This window comes from Pyxicephalus adspersus, chromosome 4 (genome assembly GCF_032062135.1).
Source record: "Pyxicephalus adspersus chromosome 4, UCB_Pads_2.0, whole genome shotgun sequence".
Taxonomy (NCBI): Eukaryota; Metazoa; Chordata; class Amphibia; order Anura; family Pyxicephalidae; genus Pyxicephalus; species Pyxicephalus adspersus.
Window position 1 is genome coordinate 64,539,488 of NC_092861.1, and position 14,566 is coordinate 64,554,053.

The window sequence follows — 14,566 nt, forward strand, 5'->3', positions numbered from 1 at the left end:
AATGACATGTTTAGATTTACCAATAACTAAAAAGTGCCTATTGATGTGGGCTCCTACATTACATACCTGGTTAATGTTATGTGTGTGAAAATGGGCAAAACTGTAAATTATGGTAATGAAATATATAGTTCCAAAATATAGAGAAAATATTACTGGTAAGGCTAGAAAAAAGCAGACTGTCTAGAGATTGCACATATTAAAATGTGTTTGTAACCAACTTCCTATTCTTAATAAATTAGCACTGCCTCTCCAGTATACACTTCTGAATCCTATAAAGTGGTAGTGAAGACTGGCACATGTATCTTTTTTCGGCAGACTCAACAGATATCTGCATGGACTGAATATAACGACATATGAGTGTTTAAAAAGTATATTAGTTTTTGGCTTTCCCACAAATTCTTTTCTCTTCTAAGGGAACTCCTTTCGAATGCGATGCAAACACATTGATTTTATGTCTATTTATAATTCGGTCCCTAGCAAAGTCTTGCATTGAAGCATTATGTTCCACAGGATTTCCCAGTTGTAAAATATATGGAAATCATCAGTCATACATTTTTCTCAGATACTGGAGGTACAAATGCTCATTAATTTCCTTAACTGAAGGACTCCTAAAGGGAGGGGACATAACTAATATTTAGCCATGTAGGTATTCTATCTTTATAGAGCAAAATACTCACATAGGAGTTCTCCTAAAAAGGAACAACATGCAGATAACCAGCTCAACAATAAACCCGAAAGACATTCAATAGTTTCACTTAGAAAGATCTTCTGTTAGCTGTATGTCAGCATGACCTTTCTTTCCTTAAAACAATTTTCTGCAAATCATAGAGACAGAACTATGCCATTACAAAATGCTAGCAATATAATTTTTCTCTATAGCGTCAATATATTACAAAAAATGCTAAATGTTACCTAAAGCAGAACTCTAAATACAACTAAATACATAATTTATATGGAAACTTTTTTACCTGTAATTCTGTAAGGACTGTGTTACAATTCACACAACTGAACTGCCAGACAGGGTCATATATGCACCTCTGCCCATTCATGTCTTCCCAGCTAATTAGATTATAAAAGAACAGTGATGATGTTTTCCCTTTTCTGTTATTTTGTGTACATTGCACCAAGGGCAAGCTGTAGGTTTATTGTGGGCAAACACACACACACACACACACACACACACACACACACACACACATACTGGTGTCTACTACAAACTTAAATTGTAAATTGTATTAGATTGTGAATAGGTTTTCTGTATGTATTCACAAAGCTTCCTGCTTTATATTTCTGTTACATGTTAAGCTAAATTTTGATGATTTACGAACATTTAAACCATTCTATCTTTGGTAGCTATACATATGGATATGAGGTTGAATAAAAGCAATAAACTTACTTTAACCTATTGGTAAACCACATACTGTTAGGGTGTTTTTAGTATCATGTGAAAGAAAAGTAAATAACATTAACACCATACCTGCTTTATTTAGAACTGTTGTATTCTAAAATGTCATTTTTATTGGACTTACAAGGTTGTTATATAACCTGTGCACGTTCAATAGACCGCAATTAGAAGGTGTTATTGATTCCAGTAAACTAGATGCCAATATTTTTGCTGAGTATTCACAAGGAACAAATCAATCTATAGTTATTATTATGATATTATCTATTATAATAGCATGCATCAGATTTTTCTCCTGTTGACTTTGTTAATCAAATACATACCTAAGCAGTTAAAGTGATTCACACTAGACTCAGCATAACCCTTGTGTCAAACTGGACATAGGAAAACCAGTTCCTCTACGAATGAGGAAGGTTCAGGTGAACCAGAAAAAAATGCTTGTGGCAAATCCAGTTTGGCATGAGGTTTGGAAGAATCAATTTGTTATAAAGCTACAGAACTGCATGTTTTGTTTTTTTTTTTAAGGAAAAATAACTAGGTAGCAGAATAAATACAAATATTGCCTAATGCTGCCCAATCATGATATTTTAAACATTATAAAGAAGGACTTTATAAACCCTATTTGTAAAATGATAAACATTTTTGTTTCTTTAATACGTTTTTTTTTAATTTAAAGGAGGGGACCGAGGTGGTAAAGACTGAATTAGAATCCTGGAGCCTGCTGAGATACATACATCAAGTATTCCAGGAGGCTTTGGGCTGCTCCTTCTACGCATGCCCAAACTCAAGCATTTGCATGGAATGTAAAAAGAAAAAGAAAAAAGTGTCAATCTCACAGAAAGAAGAAGAAATCCAGGATAGTAAGGGACCAATATATTTTATATCATTGCACTGCAGCATTCTTTATGAGTCAGACACGGGTAAATCTCATTCCTATTGTCAAAGCAATGTGGTTACAAAATGTAAAATGTCAAGACTTGTAAAAGAAGCCAAAATTGCCTGTTACGCTCAGTGGTTTCTTTTTACTGACCTGCACATCACTAGTGTGTCCTGCACTGATGTAGGAGCTGGCAGAGGTAAACCACAGTGCACAGCAGGTTACCAGGTAAAAGAAGCAGTAGACAGTGTGTCAGATGTGAATAGTCTGTTGCTTTGCTAAAAATGGCAAATACTAGAAGCATGGGTATTGTTTCCTATGAATATAAAGCCATTTCTTTTGTAGGTTCTGGTTTATTTATTTAACAAAGCGACAGAGTCATTTCATTTCAGAGATTTATACTGGATTGACACCAATACAAATGGCAGTAATTCTGACACTTCTCATGACATCTCAGATCTTCAGAATGTGACAATAATTCTTATTATACTCTAGGCTAAAATATTGCTTTCTTTAGAATTGGCCACGCAAACATGTTGTGTGCCACTGGCTACCTACAGGCAGTATACATTTTATATGCCACCACTTGTGTGTGCACAATATGTGCCACACACATACCAACCAACCAACCATTCACATATATACTGCATGCAGCGTTCTCTCCAGCCCGTTTTAGCTAAGTAGACCACCTGACACGTTTTAGTAACCACCCGACTATTTTTGGGTAGTTAGTGAAGAGTTGGGTTACAATACAAGGGCTGCCACTTGCCTACAGCTTCATCCCACCTATTCTAAAGCAGACCTAAACTCAGAATTTATACTTTACATAAAGGGGTAAACATTTTTATAGAAGGTAATTTTTAAGTCTTGATTGTCACGCATCCTAGGATGCTCTTGGCTGCTCCTTCTGAAAGATTGCTGATCTCACTGTGAAATTTTTTTTTCCATTGAAAAAAGGGCTCCTTCTGCGCATGCCCTAGTCTCTGGAGAAGGAGCCCTTTCAACAATGGAAAAAAAATTGCCAATCTCACACATGCACAGTGAGATCAGCAATCTTTTTTTCCAATCTACATAAAAACCCCAAAAAAGAGAGAAGATGTCGGCGCCCGGAACTTCCTGTGCGCTAGGCTGCAGACGGATACCAGGATAACTTGGGACACCATGGAAGAAACCTTCCAACAGATAGACTGATCTGCGAGATTAAAGGTAAGTGTGCATTTTTTGGGGGGGTTTAGTCCCACTTTAAAAATTCTGTGTTGACCACTGTGCATGGTCGACTCAGAAACCAATGATTTGCCTAGAGTAAATTGCGTGCATGGCCTGACTGGCTGAAGATCCCCAATCTCACTTCCAGTGTACTGGGCATGACAAAATATCATAATAATTAGGTCCCATAGCTGGATAGCGAAATTGTGTTTAACTTGAGTGCATCTTTAACATACCCAAATAATTTCACTAACATATTAACCATCACAAATAATAACACAATACAAACTAATTTATGGAAATCTTAAGCAATTATTTACAAATATTTGATATTTTTTGGCTTCATTACACAGTAATTCTATTCTTGGAATTTTAGGAAAAAAAGTTGTGAAATGTTAGGCATTATCATTTTTGAAATTTGCCCACTTAGAGAATGCTTACTTTTCAACCGTATTTTTGATGTTATTATCACAATTCAGGGTTAAAAAATTGTTAATCATCCATCTAGAAACGGATTTTGTAAGCCAATTACAAGTTCAGCAACTCTATGATTAAATGTAATTGCCATTACAGAGCAGGGCACTACTTGCATTAATATTTGTGGGAATGAGGAGACAAACATGAATTTATGTCAGCGACTTGTAACAAAAAACACCAAGGAGGACAATCTTTCGGGATTAAACTGCCAAGGTTACAACCGGAGCTAAATATTGACAGGCAAACAACTGTACAACGCCTACATTTTCATCAAACAATTATTTTATTGTGTAAATAGAACAAACTGCAGTGCTAACACCTTTACAGACACACGTGCAAAATGAAATCATTTCCAGAGAGATATGAAGGTCAGAAGCTTCATCCTTTATAAGATATTTAGATCATTTAGGAGAATTGAAAATATATGTTGTATAAATACCATTTTTAAAATGGAAAAGTGAATTAGTTTTCAAATAAAAAAGGCAACAATTGTCCTTATTCTCAAAAAATGCTGCACTGGTAGTAATGTGTGGTTAGGGTAGTTGTTGTTTATTACTAATATTACACTTTTAATGATTTTTACACCTAAAATGGCCAGGTGGCAACCCTATGAGGGATCCTTCCCCAAGTTATCTGTAGCCATCGTTTTTTTTTAAACTTTTCTGTGCTACAGGTTGTTCTAAAAAGATCAAGTCACAGACCTAAGGTCCTACTAAGTCCTAACTAAGGTCCAATATTTACCAGGAAACCAGAAAAAGACAAACACAAAGAACACTAAACTGAGACGCACCCTGCTAGGTGTAGGTTAGATATGCACACACATATACACACCCTATTAATCAAAATTATTTTCGGTCAGAAAGACAAAAACAATGTGCTAAAAGAAATAAAAGACAACAGTCAAATAGAAGCACACTAAGTAGCCCTTGGCGTGATAATTCGCATGCTGCTGTGGTAGGTGAAACCTAAGGATGAGGAGGATGAAGATGTTCTGTTTGGGTTGGCTGAATTATGAGCGCATCCTTCCTCTTAGCGTGTTTAATGGTTCTATAAAGTCCGTGCACAGAATAGTCTGATTGGGTTAGATTATTACCCCTGCCTCTAGTTCTGCTATGCACAGGGTTATAGGTAGCTGATATCGAGAACAAAGTGAGGTATTCATATTAGCTGTATTCCAAAATACATTTAATTGTTTTTAATAAACACACAGCAGTTACAACTTTACCAGTTTCCTTCCTGTCCTCACATTCACAAGCAAATTAGTTAATAAGCATTGCATAAAAATACTTCAAGAAGTGTAACTGCAATAAAGAGTCACTGTATCATCAAATCCTTTTTTGTTGTTGTCACAAAGAAGAGAACAGCGGAGCCATAGTGTTTTGGAGGCACATCATCAAGAAACACTGCTATGAACTATAGCCTTTGGCAGCTGCATGTTTATAGATAATGTCGCAAAGTTGTGGTGATAGTTTATTATTTTCTTTTAAAATCTTTCAACACTTTTTTCCACAGCTTTTTTGGGTCTGTTAATTACTACTATATAACTCCTTGGGGTCTCCTCATAAAGCAGTGAATCTGGTGGAGGATCAAAGACTCCTAATCAAAACAAAGGACCCAAAAGATTCTTTATCAGGGAATGTTAGGTGACTATCAGACTCCCTTCTTTATAAGACTATTATTGTCACATGTGCCATTATTGGATCAAATACTAGTATAAAGGGCAGAATGGTGGTATTAATTGTGTTAATTGTCATCTGTACTTGGGTTTTTAAACCTGGTGCCTTGGTTAGCTCTCAGCAACTAGTTTACACAAAACCTTGAGGGGCCATCATTTCCTTCTGGCACTTTGTTGACAGGGTACTTTATAAACATATATATATATAAAAATATATATTTATATATATTTATTTATATATATACACATATATATGTTACTTTATTGTAAGGAACACTCTATTGTCTCTAAAATATCTTTTTTAACATATAAAGAAAAGAAAAATGCAAGACAGAGCATACATTCTCATTTATAAATTCTCCTACTCATTTATAGAATTCAGCTGGTGGGAAGTTTGTTCTTTGACTAAAAGACAGCACTGTGTGCAGAAATTTAATACTTAATATGCCTGGTAAGCCATTGGAAAGTATTGTGTATTTCAGAAAATGTACTTCAATAAAATCCCAAACTTGATTGTCAATTTAAAAATGCTATGGCATTAAAATGCTCAGACCAATCCAGATAACTGCCTTTTGGCTTTGATGGCAGTGGAAATCTAGTGCTAGAAAGAGAAAGGTTGAGCGTGACACCAAAATAACTAAACGGCTCGGGTGTTTGATTTATTGCCTATTCACACAGTTATCTGCATGTTTGTTTTTGATGTATAAATGAAACTATTAACACTGAAAGATCAACTTTATATTCAGACAATTAGCATTTATTTTCTTCATCAATGGCAGCTTTCATATTCTCTCAATGGTAGGTTCACTTTACCAGCTAAGAATCACTGTGTGAGGGATATTAAATTTGACACCATGCACTTATTCGGAAAAAGTCATCAGGGCCAAGTGGTAAGTTAATAGTGTGGTTCAGTAGTGGGCTGTGGGCAAATAACTTCTGGATGGGTGGAAAATTTTTAAACGTCTGAATGTTAATCGTTTTAATCCTTTTTTTTAAGAATCTCCATTCCCTGAAAAGAGGAAGCCTTCTAACTGATGTAAAGACAGAGAATTTAGTGAAAGAATGCAATACAGAAGTTGTGACGTATAATTATATTAACTGCTGTTTGTACTTTAAAGTCCAGTGACTTCATTATTCCAAATTCTCCTCTCCCCCACTTTATGCTTGTTCACATTTCCTCTCCTGTCCTTATTTAAACTTACAATGCTCAGCTTCATCAGTAAAGCTCTTCCAAATGGATGAAAACAAACTGCAAGATTAACGGGTTGTGGTAACACGAGAAATATATCTATATGGAAAACAGAGAAACGGGCAGGAAACATTGAGAGGTGTTTTGAAAATGTAAAATGTCACATCCTTTCTAGAAATACCTAGGACTAAAAATGTGTGAGTGTGAACAAATGCAATACAATTTACATCAAAGGATAATTTATGTGACCTACTGGAGGACCTCACATGGTAGCAATTACAGAAAATAAGACCTGATGGTCAGTATTTGCTTTATATAAACAATTCAGACTGTTAGGTGTTGGTAAAACTGACTATAAAGTCTACTTATTTTAATCAACCAGTACACATTAAAAAAGTATAGCCACAGCTAAAAGGTATAATGCATCAGACAAAAGAGTATCATAGGAAACATTTAATTCAATGTTAGCCATATCTTCAGTATCAGGATTTTAGTTGTGGTTTATATGGGAGAAGCTGTGTTACAACACCAAAATGCTCAATACCGGGGGAAAAAATAGACAAAAGCGTCCCTGCTTTTCCTGTGCATAGTAAACATTTAGACTCCTCTTGCTAATTTTCCAATCAAAAAATAGAAAAGAAAAGAAGAATTCTAACCAGCAGTGAATAATAAATATGAAATGTATCTGGTATACAGGTCCTACCTGTTCTGCACCTTCTTAAAGAAGAACTAAAAGAGGGAAAATGTGATGCTAGTGTAGATTTGGGTAGAAGGGGTTTTTGGGTTATATGTCCAAATTTGCCTGAAATCTTTATACTTTGTGGGCACTATCTGCAGTGCATATGCAGCACTATCCCAGCCCCATTATGGATTCCTTTAGGTATGCTGTGGAGCATGATGCAGATTTATTTGATTTAATGTACACTTGACTTGGGGGGAAAATTGGGGCTGTCACTGCAGACCTTTTTCTAAAGTTCGCCGTCCACTCCATTTGTTGGTCAGTGAAAATAATAAACCAATTGCATCAGTACTACAGCCAGGCATTTTTAGAAGTGGCACAATTTGAGTTTCCATTTTTTTTACTACAAGCTAAAGCCTATTCTTTTCAGCAACTGTATTCATTTAAGCTTTACCAGCAGTTTTGTGGCTTTATAGTATAATATGTGGAGAGTCTACACTTTGTTTTTGTATTTCTTGAAGGGCTACAACCATATTTGGTGTTTGTACACATGGCCACCTCAAAGTCAACTGTTGCCAAAATGCAATAAAAGACACGCAAGTTAGAAATGATCTTTCTCCATACTATATATATATATATATATATATATATATCAAGCAAAATTTACAACAGCCACGCAGTCATATTTTAGGTGAGAACTGGCAAGTTGCTTGGAGTATGAAGTTAACCACAAAAGCTTTAATTCTTCTTGATTTGCACAAAGCCAAACATAGACCATATACAGTTCAGCCAATATTGTGAAATGGTTACATGTACCTTATTCAACAAATTCATGAACTAATAAAAAAAGTGCAGGACGGACTGTGTTTGAACCCATATCTTCAGCCCACACTCCGTCCTTTATATGTTTTAAAAGACTATCTTACAAGTATTTCGGTAGGAAGGGTTTGCTTACAATAAAGGAAGGTTCACAGGATGGTGGGACTCTGAGTGATAATGTTCAGTCAATGAAATATATTTTCCTCTTGACAATGAATAACCTTCATGTAGCTGATCTCTACTCTTCAAATAATACTTGCTATCACATCTTGCTGTGAAACTCTGCTATAAATATTTGCAATCCCCCAGCTTTGAAACTAATCCAAGAGTCATGCTGATTCATCACTAAAATACCAGAAGCCTTATTTTTACTATACTTCTCCTGCTAAGTCTGAACCGCAAATGCACTGTGATCTCATACACATCCATGTACTTTGGACCCGAAGCCTGATTTTGAGAAAATGAAGCTGAATTCTTTAAAACTATCATTAAATACAGCACTTCTGGGAACTAAGCACAAAAGCCTAATTATTAGACAGATTTGTAGAATTAGTGACAAAATAATTTTAGTACTCAGCGACATGCTAAACTGCAACCAAGAAATGTATTTCTCTTAGGAATTACTACTAACATTTTATAAGAGTAATCCCAAAGCAAACATTAATATTCTACCACATAGTTAACAAATTAGAAAACAGTTTATTAGTAGAGGATGGTCATTATATGCTTATTTCACACAACAGGCTCACCTACCCAATAAAACAGATTTTCTCAGATCTAAATCAGATCCGGAACAAACTACTGGAGCCGGAGCCGCCAGAGCAGCATGCGGCTCTTGAGCCTCCTCTTGCTGTGGCTCCCTGAAGGGAAATCCCTCTCCTCCACAATGCATACTGAGGAGAGGGAATGTTCCCTATTTACCCCGGCAGCGGAAGAGTTAACACCAGCCGTGGTAAATAGGGAATTCCTTTCAGGGTGTGTTTCTGGTGGGGGGCAGAACCATTAGGGCAGGTCTCGAGAGAGAGTCCGACCTGGTGTTCTCCTGCCCACCCCTGAAATGGCCTAGGGACCAAAAAAGTTTGATGACCCCTGGTATAAAGCAATGCACAATCAAGACAAATGATAATTAGATCATATCCAGTTAAAAAATGTTGTAGTTTACCAAGTTTAATATGACACATTAACTTTTACTATCTTACCGTAAAAATGGATAGTTGCTGATTGATGACTTCAGTTTCCATTCCAACAGGACCTTGTGATTCTTCATGTTCTTCTACTTTCCCAACTTCATCAACAAAATCTTTCAATGTGTTGTAAAAGTCTTTCATTCTGGTAACAGTTCCATCAATGTTCTCTTCTCTACATTTTGCCCGATCCAGCAGTTTACTGCATTGTTTTCTCAATGCTTCTAGGTCCCTTTTAATGCCAACAAGATCAGGAGATGTTTCAGAGGTCAACATCATCTTGCAGGTCTTGTTAGCATTATCATTCGTTGTTATAAGGTCTCCCAGCTTCTGTATGAATTTGCCAATGTCCTTTTTCTGAGCCTGTAGTGTATTCATATCCCTTGCAACTGGTGACATACTGTCAAGCTCGTCATCTAATTCTGCAAACTGAGAAAACATCTCTCGAATACTATTTTGAAAATGTCCAATTCCTTGTAACTTAGTTTCTAAGAAGGAACATTTTTCGTTTACTTGTTGGCTGATAGTGTTGTGCTTCTGCTGGAGGGATTCGACTTGAAGGAGTAGATCAGAAACACCCTCAGCATCTGTGGCATCTACTACAATCTCTTGGGCCAATTTTACAGAATGCTGTATTTGTGGCTGTAGACTTTGAAGGGCTTTCTGTTGCGTTTGCATGATTGTTAGATGCTTGTTACTACAGGCTTGGGTACCAAGAGTCTCATGTACATCTATGTGCTCCTGAGCCATAGCCAGTTGCTTCTCAGCTTCTTTAACAGATTCTTGAAAGTCTTTGAGCCGCAGTGCCATGTTCTCAAGGGAGTCTCTTTTATTATGTAAACTATCAATAAGTGATTCTACCTTAACATTCAACATTGCACTCTCTTCTTTAACTATGTCTTGATCTGTTTCACATGAGTTTAATAAACTATCTGCTGCACTGTTTAACATTTCCACCATTCCACGCTGCTTGTCAACACTCTTTTGTAGAGCTTTTACTTCTCCAATTGCATTTTCTATTGCTGCGGGGTCTGTGGAAAGTTTAACTGAAAATACTTTATTTTGATACTCTTCAATCCAAGGCTGTATGTTATCAACAATGTCTCTGTATTTCATAGCTTTGTGCTGGCAATCCAATAAATTGTTTTCCCTTTCTAACACTTTTTTATTAATGTCTTCCCAGCTAGATTTAAGCATTGAGAGATGGGACTGAAGTTTTGACTTCTCTTCCCCTTCTGTTTTTTGTAAAAGATTCTCACCCTCTGTTATGATCTTTTCATAGGCACCATGTTGGGCATTCACTGCACTCTGTGCTTGTTTTGTCTCTTTGATTAATGACTCCAAGACCTCAAGCTTGGCTGAGATAGGTGCTGCCTCGTTTTGCATTTTTTTCTTGCTCTCCATCCAAGTCTGAAAATCTTCAGACATCTGATGGAATTTTTGAGAACTAGCAAATGCAGACTGCAACTGTTCAACCTGACAACCTGTGGGTTAAAATATATGTTGTTAATAGGGACAAAAACACACATACATATACACACACACAATATACATTAAATTATGTTATGCCCTATGGATCTTATGGATTTAACTTGGTTGTTTGGTGTTTCACACATTAATATTTGAAAAAATTGGGTACTCAGATTTCAGATTTAAAGTGTTGTAGCCTCCCAGTTACCTAATTAGAATACCTACAGTCAAAATGCACTTGGCCATTTTACCTAAAACAAAATGCTTACGATACATACCGGTAGCTATATGTTATTGATATGTATTGTGCCAGAAAGTGGAATATTAAATAGGTATTGGAAATAAATTTACCAGGACATGTAGCTGCTAGAATGTCTGTGATGAAGACCGTAACATACATTCATTTGGTGGGCTAGAAAAATGGTTTAGGAATTGTTCAATATATCAATAATTTATTACTTGGCAATGGTAAAGCAGAAATGCTTGCTTTCTTGCAGCTGCTGCAAGGGACGAATGTGGTATTAACTGCTCCTGGGCAGTCATTACTATGCTTTTGTAAATTAAAGGAACAGCAGTTTGTACCCATTGTGCATTTGATACAGGTAAAGCCACAACCAGCAATTCACAAATTATAAAAGCTTGTTTAGCCATAATGGTAGGAACATTACTCCAATAAATGCAGAGTAATGTGTCACATAATAAGAAAGTTTTCATGTGACTGTATAAAGCAGGGGTGTCAAACTCTGGCCCACAGGCTCTATGTGTGGCAACTAAACTACATGGCACATCTGCATGTTTAGTGCGGAAACAAAAAGTCACCGGAAGCCAGGGAGTAAGTTATTTGGCAAAAGAGATATTGCTATTCTGGTAAATAATACTACCTCCTAGTCATTTTTTCTCAGTTTAGGTCCCCTTTAAGATGACTGATCTCCTTTCCTAGATGGAGGAATAAATTAGCAGGGTATCTAAGGAAATATGTGATTATCTAACTGTATTCCTAAATCCAGCATGGTGTAAAACTTGTATGAATAAATCTAGCTGACTAGTGTTGTCTGAAATATGAGCTAGCTTCTGATTTTATCAGACTCTTTCTGTTCACGGCAATTAAGCTGCGGAATGTTTTATTAGGAACTTTAGGAATTAGGAATACTTTAGTGAATGTATGTATGTTTTTTGGAAACTATTTTTGATGTATTTCATAATGGCCTTACTACAGGGACCTAAAAAGTATTCTTTTTTCCCAACCTAATGGAATTTGTTCACTCTGTTGACTCACCAGCTTTGTTTGTGTTAGTATTTGATGCATTATTTTTGGAGCACTATGTAAATCACTGAAGTCACATCAGCATTTAGGCATTTAAAAAATCTGTCTAAAGATTTTGTTGGAGGGCATGAAACTAACCTGCTTTTTCTTTCAAGTCCATGAATGGCTTTATAATCATGTCCATTTGTCTTTTCAGTTCAGCTTTCAAGTACTCCTCCACCACAAGATGTGACAGCTCGTCACAAAGGGCTTTAGCGCAGTCAATGTTGGCCATCTCCAGGTCTAGTTCTTCCTGTACCTTCTTTGCATTGTCCATCTTCTGTTTTACAGCATCAGGGTGAGAGCTTACTGCCATATTGCTCTTCAGTTTGTTATTCAAGGCACTTAGTTTTTCAGAAAGGCCATTTAAAAGGCTTTGGTAGTCAGTGCTTTTCACAATAGCTTGGTCAATTCTGTCACATCTGTCATTCAATTGTCCGCTCAGGTTCTCCCATTTACATGCCACAGCTGCCAACTGCTCCTTTACAGCCTCATCACAGGGAGAAAGCTCTCCTGGTCGGCTTAGAATTCTCTGCCCTGTACTGTTAAGTTGTTCATACTGTTGCTTTCGAGCATCAAACTCTTTCAGAAGAATCTATCACAACAAAGAAAAAAAGAGCTTTACAATTTAAAACACAGTTTCGGCAGGTCAGCCTAACAAAGAATAAAAAATCTCACAACAATCTCTGGATCTTTGCTAATGTGACAGTTTTAAAGATCTTTGCTCAGTATCACTAACAATATGATATACAGTAGAACCAAACATTATTAAAAATCAACAGATCACTTGTGTCAATAGGATTTCATAAGCAAATGTGAGTTCACAATTTATTAAATATAATTCCAATTTTAGACAACTGGCACATGGGAACTGTGAATTTTGACTGGTTGTTTGCTTTAACTATGCTATTTACTAAAAAAGTACAGAATATTCATTTAGCTAAGTGAATGGCTCTGATTTAATAAAGCTTTTCAAGGCTGGAGAGGATAGACTTTTAATAGTGAAGCTGGGTGATCCAGCAAACTTGGAATAGATCTGGTTCAGGATTCAAAACATTTGCTAGCAAATAGCAAATGACATTGAGGAAATCCATGCAGGTTTGCAGGATCACCTAGCTTCACTGATGAAAGTGTATCCTCCAGCCCTGGATAGCTTTAATAAATCGGGCCCAATGCATTGGAACTGTGGTAACTCATTTACCTAATCAAATGTAAAGCAAAATATAAAAAACAGGATTTTTTGGATTGGATGATAGAGGAGAGCACAGATTTCCTTTACTTTACCTTACTCACTAAGCTATTTAAAAAGTCTCTTTAATAAACCAACCCCCAAAACTTGCACTGTATCAAATAAGCACAAGGATAACCAAATCCAGATGAGTTTTCCACAACCATTTTTACAATATATGTCCAGTGCTAGCCATCACAAAAACATCTAATGAGTCACTGTACTTGTTGTGGTGAGCTTTTAGGAACCAATGAAAGGAATATTTGTTGAACGTCTAGTGTTTGTGGCAGATCACAAGTAGCATTAAAAATTGCAGAGGATGAGCTCATGTGAAACACATTTACTAATTTGTAGACATACATCTGGGGGGTTTAGGGATGCAGAAAACATTGTTATGCTGCAGATGAAACACATATCTATGGCATGACAGCCAAAGACAAAGTAAGCTAAACTAAAAAACGGTGTGCTCACATTAGAAACACAGAACAATATAGACTACGTGTAACAAAATCATACGAGAGCTGTTATTCACTACTGAATCACCCCACAGGAAACACAGGGGGGGTATTTTTGTTTTAATGGAATGATGCAGTTATGGCCAAAGTGTAAAGCAACAGACAAAATCATTACTCATTTTAGTGATGTGTATAATTTAGAACTGTGTCGTTCAATATTGCCACGAAACAGTGGAAATATTTTTTTCTATATTATAGTTATACAATTTTTTGGGTCTGCCAATTTAGGTAATTTTCATGATGACAAATCCAATTTTACAATGTACAAATAGCTATCAGGGCACCCATTGATATTGAAGCTTTATATGTATGTGTGTACATCAACATTTGTGCAAAATCTGGTAGCCCAGTTTGTGGTTAGGTAGGTTTTTTTAGATCCGAGTTTTATTAATAGTCTCAGAGGGGTACAAATGATTTATATATGAACAGAAACAGAATAGTAACATACATCAATTAGAAAATAGAAAGAATAGTAAGAACAAAATAGGTCTGGGTAGCTTCCACTATTTACATCATGTCAACAAAACTGGTAGACAATGGTT

At 36.2% G+C, this 14,566-nt stretch overlaps 1 protein-coding gene across 1 annotated transcript in view; it reads right to left on the minus strand.

Moving 5' to 3' along the window:
- Positions 1-14,566, minus strand: part of DST (dystonin) — a 278,032-nt gene that overhangs the window by 69,822 nt on the left and 193,644 nt on the right. The window contains exons 43-44 of the mRNA XM_072410183.1: positions 12,381-12,876; positions 9,524-10,992 (exon numbers count right to left, since the gene is read on the minus strand). Of these exons, the coding sequence (XP_072266284.1) occupies positions 9,524-10,992; positions 12,381-12,876 (1,965 nt within the window). The remainder of the gene's footprint in view (positions 1-9,523; positions 10,993-12,380; positions 12,877-14,566) is intronic.